Raw genomic sequence first — 23,131 nt, 5'->3', positions numbered from 1 at the left:
GATTGGATATTCAAAGGGCTAGTGCCCTTTTTAATAGTCGAAAGTGATTAGAGGGCAACTAGCCCCTCCCCCACGCCCTTTTTCCCCAAACCCATCTGAAAAAATTTTGATATAGCCATTTTGTTAAGAACAGTTCAAACATCAGATGACAAAAACTCTGGGGTCGACAAAAACCCCAGGGCACGGGGGTAGGTGTTTGTGACTCATGCCCTGGGGGCATAAACTTTTTTTTATGGAAGGGATGCTCGCATAAACTTCAGAGAAGTCTCATTTGATTCGAAATTGAAAATTCTAGTTCACTTTTTAAGAGTCAAAAGAAATCAGAGGGAAACTAGCCTCCCCCAATGCCCTTTTATTCCCTAAACCCATCATATGGAAGAGGTCGTCTTATCATACGCAGCGCGCCAGCGCTGCCTAAGTAAAGAGCGAAACACAGTGTGTTTTTTTTTCATACCCGGGTACTTTGTATCGAAGGAGTTGTCGTAGTAACTTCGAAAAGGACTCATTCGATTGGAAATTGGAGTGGATAGTGCCCTTTTTAATAGTCGAAAATGATTGGATGACAAATAGCCCCCCCCCCGTACGCCCATCATTCCCCCAAAGACATCCAATCAAAACTTTGAGTGAGCCATTTTTTTCAGCGTAGTTGATTTCCAGATAGAAAATATGTTTTGAGGAGGACACTCCCCCACAACCCTCAGGGCAAGGGTTTTAAGTTATGCCCTCGGGGCATATAAGGTTTGTATAGAAGGCGTTGTCCTAGAAACTTCAAAACAGGCTCATTCGATTGGAAATTCAAAGGGCGAGTGCCCTTTTTAATAGTTAAAGTGATTGGAGGGCCACTAGCCTCCCCTCCATGCCCATCATTCCTCCAACACATCCAATCAAAATTTTGAGATAGTCATTTTTTTAAGCGTAGGCTAGTTGATTTCCAGATAGAAAATATGTTTTTGAGGAGGACACTCCCCCACAACCCTCAGGGCAAGGGTTTTAAGTTATGCCCTGGGGGCATATAAGGTTTTTATAGAAGACGTTGTCGTAGAAACTTCAAAAAAGGCTCATTCGATTGGAAATTAAAGGGCTAGTACCCTTTTTAATAGTTGAAAGTAATTAGAGTGCAACTAGCCCCCACCCACACGCCCATCATTCCCCCAAACGCTTCCAATCAAAATTTTGAGATAGCCATTTTGTTCAGCATAGTTGATTTCCAGATAGAAAATATGTTTTGAGGAGGATACTCCCCCACAGCCCTCAGGGCAAGGGTTTTAAGTTATGCCCTGGGGGCATATAAGGTTTTTATAGAAGGCGTTGTCATAGAAACTTCAAGAAAAGCTCATTCGATTGGAGATTCAAAGGGCTTGTGCCCTGTTTAATAGTCGAAAGTGATTAGAGGGCAACTAGCCCCTCCCCCACGCCCTTTTTCCCCAAACCCATCTGAAAAAATTTTGATATAGCCATTTTGTTAAGAACAGTTCAAACATCAGATGACAAAAACTCCGGGGTCGACAAAAACCCCAGGGCACGGGGGTAGGTGTTTGTGACTCATGCCCTGGGGGCATAAACTTTTCTTATGGAAGGGATGCTCGCATAAACTTCAGAGAAGTCTCATTTGATTCGAAATTGAAAATTCTAGTTCACTTTTTAAGAGTCAAAAGAAATCAGAGGGAAACTAGCCTCCCCCAATCCCCTTTTATTCCCTAAACCCATCATATGGAAGAGGTCGTCTTATCATACGCAGTGCGCCAGCGCTGCCTAAGTAAAGAGCGAAACACAATGTGTTTTTTTTCCATACCCGGGTACTTTGTATCGAAGGAGTTGTCGTAGTAACTTCGAATAGGGCTCATTCGATTGGAAATTGGAGTGGATAGTGCCCTTTTTAATAGTCGAAAATTATTGGTGGACAAATAGCCCCCCCCCCCTTACGCCCATCATTCCCCCAAACACATCCAATCAAAACTTTGAGTGAGCCATTTTTTTCAGCGTAGTTGATTTCCAAATAGAAAATATGTTTTGAGGAGGACACTTCCCCGCAACTCTCAGGGCAAAGGTTTTAAGTTATGCCCTCGGGGCATATAAGGTCTTTACAGAAGGTATTGTCCTAGAAACTTCAAAACAGGCTCATTTGATTGGAAATTCAAAGAGCTAGTGCCCTTTTTAATAGTTAAAGTGATTGGAGGGCCACTAGCCTCCCCTCCATGCCCATCATTCCTCCAACACATCCAATCAAAATTTTGAGATAGTCATTTTTTTAAGCGTAGGCTAGTTGATTTCCAGATAGAAAATATGTTTTTGAGGAGGACACTCCCCCACAACCCTTAGGGCAGGGGTTTTAAGTTATGTCCTGGGGGCATATAAGGTTTTTATAGAAGGCGTTGTCGTAGAAACTTCAAAACAGGCTTATTCGATTGGAAATTAAAGGGCTAGTACCCTTTTTAATAGTTGAAAGTAATTAGAGTGCAACTAGCCCCCACCCACACGCCCATCATTCCCCCAAACACTTCCAATTAAAATTTTGAGATAGCCATTTTGTTCAGCATAGTTGATTTCCAGATAGAAAATATGTTTTTGAGGAGGATACTCCCCCAGAGCCCTCAGGGCAATGGTTTTACGTTATGCCCTGGGGGCATATAAGGTTTTTATAGAAGGCGTTGTCATAGAAACTTCAAGAAAAGCTCATTCGATTGGAGATTCAAAGGGCTTGTGCCCTGTTTAATAGTCGAAAGTGATTAGAGGGCAACTAGCCCCTCCCCCACGCCCTTTTTCCCCAAACCCATCTGAAAAAATTTTGATATAGCCATTTTGTTAAGAACAGTTCAAACATCAGATGACAAAAACTCCGGGGTCGACAAAAACCCCAGGGCACGGGGGTAGGTGTTTGTGACTCATGCCCTGGGGGCATAAACTTTTCTTATAGAAGGGATGCTCGCATAAACTTCAGAGAAGTCTCATTTGATTCGAAATTGAAAATTCTAGTTCACTTTTTAAGAGTCAAAAGAAATCAGAGGGAAACTAGCCTCCCCCAATCCCCTTTTATTCCCTAAACCCATCATATGGAAGAGGTCGTCTTATCATACGCAGTGCGCCAGCGCTGCCTAAGTAAAGAGCGAAACACAATGTGTTTTTTTTCCATACCCGGGTACTTTGTATCGAAGGAGTTGTCGTAGCAACTTCGAAAAGGGCTCATTCGATTGGAAATTGGAGTGGATAGTGCCCTTTTTAATAGTCGAAAATGATTGGAGGACAAATAGCCCCCCCCCCTTACGCCCATCATTCCCCCAAACACATCCAATTAAAACTTTGAGTGAGCCATTTTTTTCAGCGTAGTTGATTTCCAGATAGAAAATACGTTTTGAGGAGGACACTCCCCCACAACCCTCAGGGCAAGGGTTTTAAGTTATGCCCTCGGGGCATATAAGGTTTTTATAGAAGGCGTTGTCCTAGAAACTTCAAAACAGGCTAATTCGATTGGAAATTCAAAGGGCTAGTGCCCTTTTTAATAGTTAAAGTGATTGGAGGGCAACTAGCCTCCCCTCCATGCCCATCATTCCTCCAACACATCCTATCAAAATTTTGAGATAGTCATTTTTTTCAGCGTAGGCTAGTTGATTTCCAGATAGAAAATATGTTTTTGAGGAGGACACTCCCCCACAACCCTCAGGGCAAGGGTTTTAAGTTATGCCCTGGGGGCATATAAGGTTTTTATAGAAGGCGTTGTCGTAGAAACTTCAAAACAGGCTTATTCGATTGGAAATTAAAGGGCTAGTACCCTTTTTAATAGTTGAAAGTAATTAGAGTGCAACTAGCCCCCACCCACACGCCCATCATTCCCCCAAACACTTCCAATCAAAATTTTGAGATAGCCATTTTGTTCAGCATAGTTGATTTCCTGATATAAAATATGTTTTGAGGAGGATACTCCCCCACAGCCCTCAGGGCAAGGGTTTTAAGTTATGCCCCGGGGGCATATAAGGTTTTTATAGAATGCGCTGTCATAGAAACTTCAAGAAAAGCTCATTCGATTGGAGATTCAAAGGGCTTGTGCCCTTTTTAATAGTCGAAAGTGATTAGAGGGCAACTAGCCCCTCCCCCACGCCCTTTTTCCCCAAACCCATCTGAAAAAATTTTGATATAGCCATTTTGTTAAGAACAGTTCAAACATCAGATGACAAAAACTCTGGGGTCGACAAAAACCCCAGGGCACGGGGGTAGGTGTTTGTGACTCATGCCCTGGGGGCATAAACTTTTCTTATGGAAGGGATGCTCGCATAAACTTCAGAGAAGTCTCATTTGATTCGAAATTGAAAATTCTAGTTCACTTTTTAAGAGTCAAAAGAAATCAGAGGGAAACTAGCCTCCCCCAATGCCCTTTTATTCCCTAAACCCATCATATGGAAGAGGTCGTCTTATCATACGCAGCGCGCCAGCGCTGCCTAAGTAAAGAGCGAAACACAGTGTGTTTTTTTTTCATACCCGGGTACTTTGTATCGAAGGAGTTGTCGTAGTAACTTCGAAAAGGACTCATTCGATTGGAAATTGGAGTGGATAGTGCCCTTTTTAATAGTCGAAAATTATGGGAGGACAAATAGCCCCCCCCCCCCTTACGCCCATCATTCCCCCAAACACATCCAATCAAAACTTTGAGTGAGCCATTTTTTTCAGCGTAGTTGATTTCCAGATAGAAAATATGTTTTTGAGGAGGACACTCCCCCACAACCCTCACGACACGGGTTTTAAGTTATGCCCTGTGGGTATATAAGGTTCTTATAGAAGGCGTTGTCGTAGAAACTTCAAAAGAGGCTCATTCGATTGGAAATTCAATGGGCTAGCGCCCTTTTTTATAGTTAAAGTGATTGGAGGGTCTCTAGCCTCCCCTCCATGCCCATCATTCCTCCAACACATCCAATCAAAATTTTGAGATAGTCATTTTTTTAAGCGTAGGCTAGTTGATTTCCAGATAGAAAATATGTTTTTGAGGAGGACACTCCCCCACAACCCTTAGGGCAGGGGTTTTAAGTTATGTCCTGGGGGCATATAAGGTTTTTATAGAAGGCGTTGTCGTAGAAACTTCAAAACAGGCTTATTCGATTGGAAATTAAAGGGCTAGTACCCTTTTTAATAGTTGAAAGTAATTAGAGTGCAACTAGCCCCCACCCACACGCCCATCATTCCCCCAAACACTTCCAATCAAAATTTTGAGATAGCCATGTTGTTCAGCATAGTTGATTTCCAGATAGAAAATATGTTTTGAGGAGCATACTCCCCCACAGCCCTCAGGGCAAGGGTTTTAAGTTATGCCCTGGGGGCATATAAGGTTTTTATAGAAGGCGTTGTCATAGAAACTTCAAGAAAAGCTCATTCGATTGGAGATTCAAAGAGCTTGTGCCCTGTTTAATAGTCGAAAGTGATTAGAGGGCAACTAGCCCCTCTCCCCACCCCCATCATTCCCCCAAACACATCCAATAAAAATTTTTAGATAGCCATTTTGTTTAGCGTAGTTGATTTCCAGATAGAAAATATGTTTTTGAGAAGAAGACTCCCCATAAACCCTCAGGGCAAGGGTTATAAGTTATGCCCTTGGGTTATATACGGTTGTCATTGAAATCTTTGACGTAGGAACTTGAAAAAAGGCTTATTCGATGAAATTCATAGGGCTAGTACCCTTTTTGATTGTCAGAAGTTATTTGTGACATTTTTTGCTGCTGTTGTTATTTAGAACAGGGCACTTCGTATCGAAGGACTTGTCGTGGGAACTTCGAAAGAGGCTCATTTGATTGAAAATAGAAAGGGCTGATGCCCTTTTTAATAGTCCAAAGTGATTGGAGGGCAACTAATCCCCCTTCCACTCCCATCCTCCCATGCCCACCCTTCCATTTGCCCACTATGTTTAAAAACTAAATGTTGCCTTAAGATTAAATCTAAATGCACTGTGATATTGCTAATTCCAAATAAGGCATCTCAGCCGTATCCCAAGAATGACTGATGGTATTATGTTGAAACTTTCGGGGCTACTTCTGCTCTTAAAATTTAACCAAATCAAAATAGTGCAAGTGTATCCATGCTATCAAAGAAAGTAAACAGATTTTTTTGCGAATGGTATCAAGTCTTCCATTTCAGGTCAACTAGAGGAGGTATGAAACTAAATTAAACAGTACTATTTGTATCCGGATTTTTAAAAGGGTGTATGTTGTTAAAAATTGCTGAAAACTTTTCTTCAGCATACAAATAGAAGGCCAAACTATAAAGTCTTTAACAACGAAAAGATTTAAAGCATTATTTTCTTTTTCCCTGAAAAGACTATATGAATTTAAAACGCGGAGAAATTAATTAAAAAAACTTTTTTAACAAAATTAGCCATTTAAAGAAAGCTAAAGATCCCCATTGAAAACAAAATGGAACAAATATGATCAGATAATATCACAACCGTGAAACTACCACAAATCAGAATGGATCAATTAATGTAACCCAAAACAAACAGAAATTACAATAAATAACCGAGTCAAACTCAAACTCAGCAGAAATTAACATAAGTTGGGCGCATAACCCCTATGCCTTCCCAAGGCCAGAACAATATTTGCACTTGAGATATCCATTTTGTTAAAAATAGTTCATTCATCAGATTATAAAACTACAGGGTCGACAAAAGCCCTAGGGCCCGGGGGTAGGTGTTTTAAGTTACGACCTAGGGGGATATATGTTTCTTATAGAAGGGATGCTCGTATAAACTTTAGAGAGGGCTCATTTGATTGGAAATTGGAAGTTTTAGTTCACTTTATAAGAGTCAAAAGAGATCAGAGGGCAACTAGCCCCTCTCGCAAGCCTTTTCCCCAAACCCATCGGATAAAGATTTTGAGATATCTATTTTGTTAAAAATTGTTCAAACATCAGATAATGAAAACTCTGGGGCCGATACATCACCTCAGCGCCCGGGGGCAGGCGTAGTAAGTTGTGCCCTGGGGACATATATGGTTCTTCTAGAAGGGATGCTCGTATATCATTCAGAGAGGGCATTTGATTGAAAATTGAAAGTTCTAGTTTCTAAAACCCCTAAGCAATTTTTCCCCAGACCCATCCGATACAAATTTTGAGGTAGCGATTTCGTTAAAAATTGTTCAAACATCAAATAATAAGACTCCGAGGTCAGCAGAAACCCCCGAGGGCCCGTGGGCAGGCATTGTAAATTATGCCCTGTGGGCATATATGATTCTTATAGAAGGTATGCTCGTGTAAACTTCAGAGAGGGCTCATTTGATTGAAAATTGAAAGTTCTAGTTCACTTATAAGAGTCAAAAGAGATTAGAGGACAACTAGCCCCTCCCTCCAAGCCTTTTTTCCCCAAACCCATCCGATAAAATTTTGAGATTTGGTTAAGAACAGTTCAAACATCAGATGATAAAAACTCCGGGGTCGACAAAAACCCCAGGGTGCGGGGGTAGGTGGTTTGATTCATGCCCTGGGGGCATAAACTTTTCTTATAGAAGGGATGCTCGTATAAACTTCAGAGAAGTCTCATTTGATTCGAAATTGAAAATTCTAGTTCACTTTTTAAGAGTCAAAAGAAATCAGAGGGTAACTAGCCTCCCCCAACGCCCTTTTTCCCCTAAGCTCATCATATGGAAGGGTTCGTCTTATAAACTTCAGAGGGGGCTCATTCAATTGGAAATTGGAAGTTCTATTGCCCTTTTTAAGAGTCAAAAGTGGTCAGAGGTCAACTAGCCTCCCCCCCTCCACGTCCTTTCCTCCCAAATACATCCGATAAAAATTTTGAAATGGTTGTTTTGTTAAAAATAGTTTAAAGATCATATGACAAAAACTCTAGCGTTGACACAACAACCAAGGGCCCGGGGCAGACGTTATAAATTGTGCCTTGGGGGCATATATGGTTCTTCTAGAAGGGATGCTCGTATAAAATTCAGAGAGGGCTTATTTAATTGGAAACTGAAAGTTTTAATTCACTTTTTAAGAGTAAAAAATATCAGATGGCGACTAGCCCTCCCCCTACGCCCTTTTTTCACCAAACCCATCGAACAAAAATTTTGAATTAGCTATTTTGTTAAAAATAGTTCATTCACCAGATTATAGAACTCCAAGGTCGACAAAACCCCCAGGGTCCGGGGGCAGGTGTTGTAAGTTACGCCCTAGGGGCATACACGTTTCTTATAGAAGGGATGCTCGTATAAACTTCAGAGAGGGCTCATTTGATTGGAAATTGAAAGTGTTAGTTCACTTTGTAAGAGTCAAAAGAGATCAGAGGGCAATTAGCCCCCCCTCAATGCCTGTTTTTCCCTAAATGCATCCAATAAAAATTTGAGATAGCCATTTTGTTAAAAATATTTCAAACATCATATAAAAAAACTCCGCGGTCGACATAACCCCCCTTGGCCCGGGGGCAGGCGTTGTAAGTTATGCCCTGGGGGCATATATGGTTCTTATAGAAGGGATGTTCGTATAAACTTCAGAGAGGGCTAATTTGATTGAAAATTGAAAGTTATAGTTCACTTTTTAAGTCAAAAGAGATCAGAGAGCAACTAACCCCTCCCCTCACGGCCTTTCCCCCCAAACCCATCTGGGTTTTGAGATAACAATTTTGTTAAACATAGTTATAACATTTGATAAGAAAAAAATACCGGGGTCGACAAAACCCACCAGGGCCCGGGGAAGGCGTTGTAAGTTATGCCCTGGGGCATATTTGGTTCTTATAGAAGGGATGATCGTTTAAGCTTCAGAGAGGGCTCATTTGATTGGAAATTGAAATTTTTAGTTCACTTTTTAAGAATCAAAAGAGATTAGAGGACAACTAAAACCCCCATCCCTGTTTTCCCGAACCCATCCGCTTAAAATTTTGAGATAACTATTTTGTTAAAATTAGTCCAAACATCAGATAATAAAAACTCCGGGTTCGACACAACCCCCCAGGGCCCGGGGGAAGGTGTTATTAGTTATGCCCTGGGGGTATATGTGGTTCTTATAGAAGGGATGCTCGTATAAACATTAGAGAGGGCTCATTTGATTGGAAATCGAAAGTTCTTGTTCACCTTTAAAGAGCCAAAAGAGACTGAAGGGCATCTAGCCCCCCACGTCTATTTTCCCCAAGCCCATCCAATATAATTTTGAGATATTCATTTTGTTAAAAATAGTTCAAAAATCATATAATAAAAACTCCAGGGTCAACACGAATCCCCAGAGCCCGGAGTTAAGTGTTTTAAGTTATGTCCCGAGGGCATATAAGGTTTATATGTAAGGGGAGGTCGTATAAACTTTAGAGGTGTTCATTTGATAGAAAACTCGAAGTTCTAGTTACCTTTTTATGAGTCAAAAGGGATCGAAGGGTATCTAACGCGCCCCCACACAGACACACCCTCTTTTCCGCAAATGCATCCGATCAAAATTTTTAGATTGCCAGTTTGTTTGAAATAGTCCAACGATCAGATAAAAAGAATTTCAGGGTCAACATATCCCTCCTCTCCCTAGAGCCCGGAGGAAGGGTTGTAACTTATGCCCTAGGGGCATATAAAGTTTCTATGGAAGAAGTGGTTGCATAAACCTCGGAGGTGACTAAAAATAATGGAAATTCAAAGTTATAATCCCCTTTTTAAGAGTAAAAAGTGATTCGATTACAACTAGCCCCCCCCCCCCGCCAACCCTATTTTCCCTAAATGCGTCCCTTTGAATTTCTTATACAGTCATTTTGTTCAAAATAGACTAAAGATCATACAACAAAGACTCCAGGGATAACACAGCCCACCAAAACATGGGGGCAAGTGTTGTAAATTATGCCCCAGGGGTATATAAGGTTCTTATTGAAAGGATGGTAGTATAAACTTTGGAGCGGGTTCATCCGATTTTAAATCAGAATTTCTAGCGCCCTTTTTAAGAGAATAAAAAGTCATCAGAGGGCAACTACTCCCTCCAAGGCCCCCTTTTCCCAAAATGCATCTGATAAAAATTTTGAGATAGCCATTTTGTTCAAAATAGTTTAAATATCTAATAACAAAAACTCATGGGTCAACACAGCCCCTTAGAGCCCGAGGGAAGTGTTGTAAATTAGGCCCTGGGGCATACAAGATGTTTTCTAAGGGGTGGTCGTATAAACATAAAAGATGGCTCATTTGATTGGAAATTAAAATTTCTATTCACATTTTTAAGATTCATCGAAAGTGATTGGCGAGTATATACGTAGCCCCCAGGGAAAGGATTGTAACTTATTTAAGTTGCCTATTATTTGAATATAATTTTTTTGTCGAAAGAGTGGTCGTATTAACTTTGGAGGGGGTTCATTTGATAGGAAATTAAAACTTTTAGTTTTTTTTTAAGATTCAAAAGTGATCAATGGGCAATTAGCCCACGCCCCACATTCCCAAAGGGCATCCGGTCAAAATTTGGAGACAGCTATTTTTTTCAAAGTAGTTCAAAGACCTAATAAATATGTTTTTGGGTTTGAACCCCCCCCCAACACCGGAGAAATGGCTCTGGGTTACGGAGCTTGCTTATTGTTACTTTGATACTTTGTTTACCTTGTTAACCTAGATGCTTTCATTACTTTGATACTAGTTTTGATACTTTGATGTTGAAAAAAAATTGATTTATAAATAAGGCATTTTCTAGAAACTTGAAACTTTTTACAATAAAAAATGAACAAAAATTAATTTTAAGAAACTCTCCGCAAAAGAAGCTTTTCAAAGAAAAGTAGAGGCCATATTAAACTTAAGATCAGCATATACAAATACCGGTTGAAATTCAAACTAGAAACAACAAGAAATTATTATTAAAGAATAAATGAAACCCAGAACCAACAGAAATCAAATAAACAATCATAGCAAAAAAAGATACAAGTACTAATATAAATGAATAAATTACAATAAATTACTATTAAAGAATAAATGAAACCCAAAAGGAACAGAAATTAAATAAACAATCATAGTAAACAACATATAATAGGTACTAATATAAATGAAAAAATATATCTTAAAACGAGTGAAACTGAAATTGAATATGCAAATCAGGCTTGAAACGAACAAAAATCACTACAAACAAGAAAATGGATTTTGCCTCCTTCTCTCACTGTGAAAGTCTTGAACCTACTGCGTCATTGACACTTTACTGAAAACTATATGTGTCTTGAACAGTCTTGGAAAGCACAAATATAATCAAACTGAACATTTGATATATAATGAAATTAATTTTTGAAATATCATCAGTTCAAGATTTTATTTCGCTGTAATTTTTCTTTTAATTTTCAATGCTATATAACTAGAAAAGAAAATATTTGTAATACAATTTGTTTTCAGTGAAGCGCCAATGACTGAATAAGCTTTAGAGTTTTACAGCTAAGGAAGGGGGCAGTATCCAAATTCTTGTTTGTAGTGAAGCTATATTTGTCTTAAACAATCTTGGAAAGAAGTAATAAAATTAAACTGAATATTTGATACATAATGATATTAATTGCTGGAAGGTCATCACTTCACAATTTTATTCTACTCTAATTTTTATGTTTGTTTTTAATTTTTTGTTGTAATAATTACAAAAGAAAATATTTGTAATTTAATTCGTTTTCAGTAAAGCGCCAATGACGCGGTAGGTTTTAGACTTTTACAGTAGAGTAGAGTAGAATATTTCTATTTATAACACATACATAAATAAATATCACAAAACAGCGCACATGCCTTGTGGCATACTTTAGCGCTGAAAATATTGCCAACGAAAATACACAGTCATTTTCTAACTAAATTTTACAACAACGAAAAAGAAAACCCCAATGAACAAAATGCTTAGCATGTCATAAGATATTTCTTCATCAGTCTCAGAAAATGTCGCTTGTTGCTGCATTTCCGAACTGATGCTGGAATTGAGTTCCAGATTTTTGGGCTAGTGTGGCGGATACTGAATCCCGCTCTCGATGTCGGGCGAATTTCGCACGAAAAGTCTGAACGATGCATAGTAGGATAATTATGAAATTGAGAATTAGTTGGGAAAATGCCTGAGAAATTTACAGGTAAATTACTATATTGATAATCGTGACAAATACTAGAGATAGATATTAAATGAATTTGGTCCAAAGAGAAAATTCCTGAAGTCCCATATAGGTGTCTAACTGAAGATCTGCAATCAACATTGAAAAGAATCCTCATTGCTTTATTCTGAAGTATTTGGGGAGATTTGAAAACAGACGAAAAGGTAGATGCCCAAACCGAAATGCAACAGAGAAAATATCGGTGGACGAAAGAATAATAAATAGATTTTAGAATAGCTTTGGGAAAGAAATGACGAAAACGAGTTAGCATGCCGATATTTCGTTAAATTTTTAACGACAGTTTTTATACATATTTATGAAACGACAAATTTTCATCTAAAATAATCCCAAGATATTTGAACTGATCTCCCCGTTTTAATTCAAGACCATTCAAGAAAAGAGAGAAGGTATCTGACACTACTGATCCAGTTCGCGAAAATAACATATATTTGCATTTTTTTTTCATTAAGAGCTAGTAAATTCCTTGAATACCAATCAGATACAGTTAGTAACGTACTTTCGAGATGAGAGAGTGAGAGAAGGAGGCAAAATCCATACTCTTGTTTGTAGTGATTTTTGTTCGTTTCAGGCTTGATTTGCATATTCAAGTTTCACTCGTTTTAAGATATATTTATTCATTTATATTAGTACTTATTGTATGTTGTTTGCTATGATTGTTTATTTAATATATGTACGTTTTGGATTACATTTATTCTTTAATAGTAATTTCTTTCTTTTTCTAGTTTGAATTCTAACAGGTATTTGTATCTGCTGATCGTAAGTTTAATATCGCCTTTAATTTTCTTTGAAAAATGTTCTTTTTCGGAAAGTTTTTTTCAAATTAATTATTTAATTTAAGCTGACCTAATGATGGACAGCTACAGGAGTAAACTTACAATATTGTTTTTATAAAAATCCATTTTATTCTGTTATTCATTTTGTTACTTTGCATAACACTGATTAATTTTACCTTATTTTTATATGATGGCATTATTATTTATTATTATATTCTATAGCATCATTTTTGAACTTAAATTATTTCAAATCATATTTTGTGCTACTTTTATATGATTACTATTAATATACCATTATGTGTTTTGTTTCACTGATCGATTTTATTCTATAATTTTGACATAATCTGTTTATTGATTAGTTTATGATGATTTACTGATAATAATTAGTTTCTATTCATTTCTTCACATTCTAAAATAATTCTTTCTTTCCTGAAGGAGAAAGCTCAAGCTGTTCGAGAAATTGACTATGAATTAGTCACGTCTTTTGAAGAGCCTTTCATAGGGTATATGAAGGATCTGTGGAATGATTCTGGTATTCAAGAATGCTACGACAGGAGAAGGGAATATCAACTGACAGATTCTGCTAAATAGTAAGAATATATCTGTAAACACTAAAATGTTATTTTCATAGAAATAAACAAATTAAACGAGACATTTTTCATGCCTACCTAATATTTCATTAACCTATGGAAGGAGGCTGGCAGCTGCCGCGCAAAATTTTACTTCGGAGGGTTTTAACTTACTGTGGGTTCGATTATCCAAGGGAAGGCTACGTATCCAGGGAATTAAGGGCTTCTCTACTGACAAATCAGCTAGTAAATCTATAATCTTGATTGGAATAATCAGATTGGCTTCTGAAAGGCTCATATATAAAACTTTTTTTTTTACAATCACATAAAAAAATATTTTTTATTTGGTTAGGACGAATAATTAGGGCCTACTCACTACCTGATTTACTTAACTACAAGATTTGGATTATGCTAAGAGGTGTCTTCCACTGACAAGCCAGAGTGTTGAAACAAAATTCAGGATTATTAGTTGAAGAAAAGAAGTTTACAAAGACGGTCTAAAAAATGGATTATCGAATAGTGATTGTTGAACAACAGAATTTATGAATTCACAGCTCAAGACTCACAACACGACAAAATCGATAATCCAGAACCAAAATTTTTCCTTTCAACCAAGTAGTCGAATTCAAAATTTAGATTATAAACGCACAATCCTGATTGTGATTGGAGCAGCTTTTTCTTACTCTAAATCGCTGTATATAAATTATATACAGTGTAATCACGACTCAGTAATATTTGGCTACTACAGTCTTGGCGCGTGTGAAAGCTCCCCCCATGTCCTTGTCCGTCCTTGACCATCAACAATTCAGTGTATATTACCCTGGAACACGTATTTTGGCAGAAACTTTCTCTAAATGCCTTTAAAACCAAATCGAGACTTCGAAACCTACTTGTAATTTCTATAAACATCTAATAATAACATTGCGCTACTGATTACCGATTTTTATATATGTATTGGAATAAATTAATTTGAAATTAGATTCATTAAAATTTAGTGTCACAATGGTGAAGCCAAGTTTCACGTTCAAGAGAAATCTGACTTATCTACCAGTGAAAAAAATATAATGTCGCTATGTTTCTACGTTCTCCAGAGCACTTGCATCGTGGCCCGGCTTTGTATAATGGTTGAGATAGGGAATGATTGTACTGTCTAAATGTATATACAGTGCTCAAAATTATCAGCGACATGGCATGCTTACATCCAGATTAGGAATTTACAATTGGCTTTCCCTTTGGAAAAGACCTTCAGCTAAATCTCGGTGTTAGCTAATTCATGTGACTTTTTTTTTAAGATTTCCTAAAAAAAAAGATTAATGACAAAATTGAAAAAAAAACTTATTTTTTACGTAACGCTTGAACAGTTTTTTTGAGCCCATATAACGATAAATAAAAGTTCAAAAAGCGATAAAATCCTTTTAATAGACAGTGATAAATTTCACAAAAATTCTAGATATTTCGGTAACATATGCAGTGACCGTCATCAGTAGCCCATATAACTAAAATTGACTTAAGATTAATAAAATATTCTATACCTAAGTATATGTCTAAGTAAAAACTAAAAAGTACCAAACATGTTTTTGAATGGCTAATTGCTACATTAAAATCTACGACGGCTATGAATTTTGTTTTTAAACTGTCTTACTGTTTGTTTTAGAGACTTGATCAATTTACCTTTTGAACAATTATTAATAGATATATTGGTGGCTATATATCAAAACTTTTAAAATCGATCTTAACCAGAATTAGCATTTTTTTTCCTTCGGAATGTGTTCGAATTAGGGTTATATTCAGGTCCAATTTTGGAAGGGATCCTGCTCGTTTAGTAGGGGAGAAATCTTAGAAGCAAAGGAAAAGATCTTTGAAAAGCTTATGTTCAAAAACTATTTTATTTCCTTATATATATATTCTCATTTCAATTAGAGGGGAGCTTTGAAAGCTGGCTGAAGTTTTTCTCTGATGTTCGTAACTAGCGAATATCTGTCAGATCGTTATTCGCAAAAGGACAAGAATCGGCTGAACCTTGAAAGTGAAACCAGGATTCTAGTGGAAAGTATTTATAGCTAGTAGTTTTTAGTGCAAAATTCAAAAAAGTTACAGTAATGAATGAAAAAAGCTTTTGATTAGGATTGTTTTCTTTATTTTACAATCAAAAACTGCAATAAATGGGTGGTATTTTTGAAAACTCCATGGAATCATGATTGAGACCTAGTGGTTTTTATTGTCATTTTAATTAAAAAAAAAACTTTCCGAAAAGTAAGTTTTTAAAAGAAAATTAAAGGCCATTTTAAACTTAAGCTCAGTAGATATAGAAACCTGTTAAAATTCAAAGTAAAAACGACCAGAAATTACTATTAAAGAATAAATGAAACCCAAAACGAACATAAATTAAATAAACAATCATAGCTAAAAATATACAACAAGTAATAATATAAATGAATAAATAGATCTTAAAGCGAGTAATGCTTAGATTGAATATGAAAATCAAGCTTAAAACGAAAAAAAATATTTTGCTATTGAATTATAAATGACGCAATAGGTTTTAGACTTTTATAGTGAGAGAAGGAGGCGATACCCAAACTCTTGTTTGTAATGATTTTTGTTCGTTTCAAGCTTGATTTGCATATTCAATTTAAGTTTCACTCGTTTTAAGATTTATTTATTCATTTACATTAGTATCCATTGCATGTTTGTTTGCATTGATTGTTTATTTAATTTCTGTTCGTTTTACGTTTCATTCATGCTTCAATAGGAAAACATTTTTTTTTCGTTTTAAGCATGATTTTTACGTTCAATTGAGGCGTTAGTCGCTTTAAGATCTATTTATTCATTTATATCATTACTTGTTGTATGTTTTTTGCTATGATTGTTTATTTAATTTCTGTTCCTTTTGGGTTTCATTTATTCTTTAATAGTAATTTCTGGTCATTTTGAGTTTAATTTTTAACAGGTATTAGTGTCTGCTGAGCTTAAGTTTAAAATGACCATTACTTTTCTTTGAAAAACTTATTTTTCGGAATTTTTAAAATTACTTTTCGTTCGTTTTTGATTGCAAAAAGTTTCAAATTTTTAAAAAGTGCCTTATTTCAAAATCGAACTTAAAAAAAAATCAAATGTTCATCAGAGTATTAAAACTGGTATCAAAGTAACAATATCGAAGTGGAAAAATGAGTTTGTGTCAACCTCAGAGTTTTTATTATCTGATTTTTGAACTATTTTTAACAAAATTGCTATCTCAAAATTTTTATCGGATGGGTTTGGGAAAAAAGGGCGTGGGTGGGGGGCTAACTGCCCTTCGGTCTCTTTTGAATCTTTAAGAGGGAACTAGAACTTTCTACTTTCAATCAAATGAGCCCTCTCTGAAGTTTATACGAGCATCTCATCCATAAGAACCACATATTCCTCCAGAGCATAACTTACAACGCCTGCCCTCGGGCCCTGGGGGGCTAAGTCAACCCCGGAGTTTCCGTTGTATGGTCTTTGAACTATTTTTAAGAAAATGGCTATCTCAAAGTTCTTATTGGATGGGTTTCAGGAAAACAGGGCGTGGATGGGGGGGGGGGGCTAGGTGCCCTCCCATTTCTTTTGACTCTTTAAAACGTGAACTAGAACTTTCCATCAAATGAGTCCTCTTTGAAGTTTATATGAGCATCCCTTCCGTAAGAACCATATATGCCCCAGGTCATAATTTACAACGCCTGCCCCCGGGCCCTGGAGGACTGTGTCGACGCTGGAGTTTTTTTTTATATGGTCTTAGAACTATTTATAACAAAATAGCTATCTCAAAATTTTTATCAGATGCATTTGGGGAAAAAAGGCGGGGTTGGTTACCCTCCGATATCTTTTTACGCTTAAAAGTGAACTAGAACTTTCATTTCAATCAAATGAGCCTCTGAAGCTATACGAGCATCTTATAACCCTTGCTCTGCAGACTGTGGGGGGAGTCCTGCTCTAAGATATAATTTTCAGAACTTTCAGCTAGGTTGAACAAAATGGCTATCTCAAAATTTTTATTGGATGTGTTTGGGGAAATAGTGGGCTTGGAAGGGGTGTTAGTTGCCTTCTAATCACTTTTGACTATTAAAAAGGGCACTAGCCATTTAAATTTCCTATCGAATGAGCCCTTTTTGAAGTTTCTACGACAACGTGTTCTATAAAAACCTTATATGCCCCAAGGGCATAACTTACAACCCTTGCCCTGAGGGCTGTTGGGGGAGTGTCCTCCTCAAAAACATTTTTTCTATCTGGAAATCAACTACGTAGAACAAATGGCTATCTCAAAATTTTAATTGGATTTGTTTGGGGAAATGGTGGGTGTGGAATGGGTGATAGTTGCCTTTCAATCACTTTTGACCCTTAAAAAGGGCACTAGAACTCTTGATTTCCAATCGAATGAGCCCCTTTTGAAGTTTCGACGACGACCCCTTCCATATGAAGTGCCTCTGGGAAAAAAATAAGTAAATAATAATAAACATTGGAGCCGTATGACCTATATTATAGGCAACGCTATAGCGTTGCCTCTGATAAGTTGGTTAACACCGTAAAATCGTGACCACTTTTCTAATAGCGCGCTTTTCAGTTTTCAGTTCGCTTTTCATTTTTTTTTAGATAAAACAGAACGTGTTGTAAATAAACCATTTAGACCATCGCCTCCTTTTCAAAACACGTCACAGTCATGGCACTGACAGAAAAGCCTCCTCTGTGTTCAAATGGCTATCCAGCTTAAGTTTAGTCTAAACGTGCATATGCATCAATTAATTCCAGCATAAACCCTAAATAGAATCCTACTACAAGCTTTATTGTATCTAGTGTAAACAAAACCAGTTTAAAGTTATATTACTACGAATGTTTATATTATGTTCCAAAAATGTATTAACCAAACCCTATACTTTTAAATAATTCAAACGGGGTTTTATAGGGTAGCTACTATAATTCACCGAGTTTCAAACAGTTCGTGGTAACGAACTGTAAGTAAGGAGCGATGCGATTCAATAGTAAACAAAACTCTAAGAAACAGGTTCTTCATGACAATAGATACATACAAAGAATCGAATTTTGATGGCTATTCAAAATATATTAACCTCATCAAGTGTAATGTTACCCACCAAAAGTTACGAGCCTGAGAAAATTTGCCCAATTTCCAAAAAAGGAGGGAAACATCCTCCTCCCCAAAACATCAAGTGATCTTAATCAAAATCACACCATCAGATTCATCATATTGGAGAGCCTTCTGTAGAAGTTTCAAGCTCCTATATACAAAAATGTGGGATTTTGTATTTCTTGCCAGAAAAAAGATAAAGAATGCATGTTTATTATTTTTGTTTGTTTGTTTTCCCCAGGGGTGATCGTATTAAACCAGTGATTCTAGAAGATCGGAAGAGGGCTCATTTGATCGGAAATCAAAAGTTCTAGTGCTCTTTTTAAGTTACTAAAAAATTTTACACGCCCCTTTTTTCCCCAAAGTCGCCCGATCAAAATTTTGATACATCTATTTTGTTCAACATAGTCGAAAGATCTAATAACTATGTCTTTGACGATGAGTTGATCTCCCACACTCTCCGGGGGAAGGACTGCAAGCTATGAACTTTTCTAATTGTTTACATATAGTATTTGCTATTGGGAAGTATACTGATATTTTTCGGGGGGAGGGGATATTTTCTTGTGGGGGGGGGGGAGGTTATGCGGGAGGATCTTTAAATGGAGGAATTTTTCGTGAAGGAAGGGAATTGTCTATGGAGGGAGAGCCAAATTCCCCGGCATTGTTTAAAAAACGATCAGAAATTAAATAAAAAAACAAAACAATTTTTTTTCAACTGAAAGTAAGGAGCAGCATTACAACTTAAAATGAACAGAAATTTATTACGTATTTGAGAAGATTGCTCCCTCCTTCAAACCTCGCTCTTTCTAAAGTTTTTCTTAGAACTCTTAAAAAAACTTGTTATTCTAACTAAACGGGCCTTGTGTTTCAGGAGTCATTCTTAAATAATTGGGACAAAAGTCAAACTTTAGCATAAAGAGCGGGGTATTGAGGTGGGGGTATATCTCTCTTAACAATCGCTTAATTTATGGCTTGAAACGTCTACAAGGGAATTGTCTTGTACAAAGATTAACGCCATAAACCGTCAAGACAATTATTGAACACTAATTACTAAACCATATTTTCAGAAGGTAATACGACAGACTCATTATGAAATAAAATTTTGTACATATTGCTTAAACACTCCAAAGAACCAAGGTTGATGATTCAGTGCCCGGATTGGGCCCCTAGGTTGGGTAATAGCTTACTAATTTTGGTACCCAAAAATAAATATATCTAAAATCAAGAATGTCGATTACTGATGTCAGTGCTCAAAAGAATCAATATAATATTATATATTCCATGATAGTACCTCCAGAGAGACAGGATACCACAAGCAAGTAGTATAGATGACAGTATGTTATATATTTAGTTCCTTCTGAAACCAGGGCTTAATATAAAAAAACTAAATATTTGCCCCAAAATTCATCCAATTCTTCCAAGTTCATTTTAGCATTGACTCTCATGTTTATGTATTTACAAAAATATTTTCTAAAAAAGGATTATACTGGAAAATACAACGTCAAATACAAAATACAAAGTCTGTGCCATTGAACAATAAATAAGACAATTCTTAAACATAATTGGCCAAAAGCCAATTTCCTAAACTTAATTTTAAACTGAAGAAAAAACATTTTCCCGGTTCGAAAACATCTAAAAACACCAAAAATAGCATATACCTCTTTACCAGTTAATTGTTGTATTTTCTCAAAATCATCCTTGAATCTTCTTTGTGAAATTTCTCCAATTTTGGTCGTTTGTATTTGATCAAAGCGGGTTCTTAACGGTTCGAATGCAAGAATTAAATTTAAGATTTTAGTATGAGAATTAATTACTGAAGCTCATTCCATCAGCGTCCATTAACTCAGAGATAACTGCCATATTGCAATCAAATCAGTAGTCTTTTTTGTACACTTTTCCATTTTTTTTTATTTTTTTTTTAAATGATTTAACATGTGGGTCCACTCAAGTGTCTATGAAAAAGAGTTGGAAGCGATAGAAATTTTTTTTGTTTTGTGACAAAGTTTTCTTTTAGTGTAGTCGAATTAATGTGAAGGCGAATATTGTGAAGTTGAACTAAAAGATTTTAAATATTTCGCAGCTATTTGTCGGACTTGGATAGAATTTCTTCACCGGATTTCTTACCAACGGAGCAGGACATTCTGAGAGCCCGTGTTCCTACGACTGGCATTATTGAATATCCGTTTGATTTGGATTCTATAATTTTTAGGTAAGTAGATATGATATTCGTAAAATAGAAACGAGGGGGGTATTTATTTTATATTAAATAAAATATAAAAGAGGCAAATTTAGTAGGATATCGTACTAAACTAATTGAGATGGTACATAAATTGAAATGAATAAATTCAGAAAAATTAAGACTGATCCTTGTAGTGGCCTGGCATTAGGCTGCAAACAGTGCATACACATAATCATCACTGGACGATAAAGGGATAAAGATGATGAAGCTCTAACGAGAATCCAATGTCGCTTTCGCAGCCGGATTTATGTCTGCCCAGTGAGAAAGGGCCCATGTTAATGAATATTCGGCTCATTTCCGTTCCAAACCAGTACAGAAACATTCATTTTTCCTGTCAGATAAATTGTATTGAAAATAAAAAAGGTTGCTTGTAAATTTATGGCTGAAATGCTACTTTACAGCCTTTTCATTTTTAATTCAACTTTGAAACTGAAATCCATTCTTCCCTTTTGGTCTGTATTTTTGTTTTGGTATGCTTTGTCTGATGTCAGACTGCGTTCTTGCTTACTGCATGAAGGAATCGAAATAGATATATCCTTTAACAGACTGAAAAGGGAAGTTCAGTCGGGAAGTGAATTCTACTTCGGCAGCTTGATAATGGGTATAGGCGTATTCCCCCCCGAAAAATCCCCCTGATAGAAAATTCTCCCTGTACGTATTCCCCCGGAAAACTCCCCCGCAGAAAATTCCCCCCTCGGAAAATTCCTCCCGAAATCCCCCCTCGCAGAAAATTCCCCCTGGGTAATTACCACCCATATTCCTCCTGGATAATTCCAGATTTTTATTTGAAGGGAAATTGGAAGTTATTTATTGCCCGAAAAGTGTATGTACCAATGCTTATAAAGTGATTGGTAGTTTCCTACTTTCTCTGTTTTCTGCTTGAGAATCCAAATATTGGATTGTAACTAAATTGCTGGACAAGATTTGATTATTTAGTCAAAATTTTCGATGAACAGTAGTTATGTCGCATAAGTTCTTAATATTCAAGCATTGTTTTTGGGGGATGTTGAACTATATCATAACGAATTATGAGCATGTAAATTTTCAAAAAGGTGACAAAGCAATATCTCAAGAACGACTTACATTATCAAATTAGACCTTTAAGAGTAAGTAATGGCGGAAACTGAACTAGCCAGCAGGTACTGTTTGTATACTGTTAATACTAACACTACAGTTACTACAACTAATGACGCTAAGGTTATTAAGCCCTTGCCCTGAGGGCTGGGGGGTTTGACATCCCCAGAGGTATAATTACTGTACCTTTATGGATTAAATAAAGAAAACAAGATTTTTAAACTGAAAGTAAGGAGCGACATTAAAACTTAAAACGAACAGAAATTATTCCGTATACGAAAGGGGCTGTCCCCTCTTCAGCGCCTCGCTCTTTACGCTATCCGGGGCGGGGAATTTTATTTGGGGAGGGGGGTTTTTCGGGGGTAAATTAGCCGGGGGAGGGTTTGCGCCGGATCACCTTAATGATAAAGTTTTTTGGTACTTTTAAAAATGTTTCTGATTCTAATTAAACAGTCCATGTGTTTCAGGAGTCGTTCTTAAAGAATTGGGACAAAAGGTCAAACTTTAGCATAAAGAGCGGGGCATTGAGGTAGGGGTATCTCCCTCTTATACATAACAGTTTCTGTTCGTTTTCAGTTTTAATGTTGCTCCTTACTTTCAGTTAAAAAAATTTGTTTTTTTTATTTAATTTCTGATCGTTTTTCAAATAAATCCACTTTCCTCTCCCATGCCACAGATAACTGCCCCCTCCCCCCATGAAAAATTCCTCCATGGAAAGTTCTTCCCGTGTAAAATCCTTCCTCCCGAGAAATTACTCCTGAAAAGTTCCATCCTAGCTAAACATTCCCCCAGAAAATCTTACGGACAATTCTGCCTGAGAAATTGTCCTTAGTATACTTTCATTTGAAAAAAAATTGTTTTTTATTTAATTTCTGATGGTTTTTCAGGTCATGGCGGAAATCCCCCTATGTAGTAAAATTTCATGGACCCCTTCCCCCCAATAGAAAGTTTCTATCATAGAAAGTTTCCCTATGGAGAATTTCTCCTGGTGATAACTCCCACATGGTGAATTTCGCACGTGAAAAGTGCGCCCCGTGAAAAAAATCCCCGTGAAAGATTATAACACCGCAGAAAGTTTTCCCTGGACAATTCACCTAGAACATCCCCGCATCTAAAATGGAGTCGCCAAAGAAAAAATAAGACAAATAAAATGAATTTCATACATAAATTCTGGCTAATTCCTCCCGTGTAAAATTTCCCCTTGAAAGTTCAACCCAGAAACTTCCCTCCCAACTGAACATGCTCCCCGTATAAAATCCTCACTAGGAAACCCTCCTCCCTCCCCAAAAATGTCTGTATACTTCCCAATAATAAATACTATATTTATACAATGGGCAAGTTTTATAACTTACA

General features: G+C 36.8%; 1 protein-coding gene across 1 annotated transcript in view; it reads left to right on the top strand.

Annotated features, from left to right (window-relative positions):
- LOC148948995 (G protein alpha q subunit-like) overlaps window positions 1–23,131 on the top strand; it is a 72,598-nt gene that overhangs the window by 23,392 nt on the left and 26,075 nt on the right. Inside the window, exons 3-4 of the mRNA XM_089094167.1 lie at window positions 13,237–13,391; window positions 20,546–20,674. Of these exons, the coding sequence (XP_088950293.1) occupies window positions 13,237–13,391; window positions 20,546–20,674 (284 nt within the window). The remainder of the gene's footprint in view (window positions 1–13,236; window positions 13,392–20,545; window positions 20,675–23,131) is intronic.

Source organism: Artemia sp. Qi Xiang Cuo, chromosome 9 (assembly GCF_049724085.1).
Source record: "Artemia sp. Qi Xiang Cuo chromosome 9, ASM4972408v1, whole genome shotgun sequence".
Lineage (NCBI taxonomy): Eukaryota > Metazoa > Arthropoda > Branchiopoda > Anostraca > Artemiidae > Artemia > Artemia sp. Qi Xiang Cuo.
This window is presented reverse-complemented; position numbering and strand designations above follow the sequence as displayed.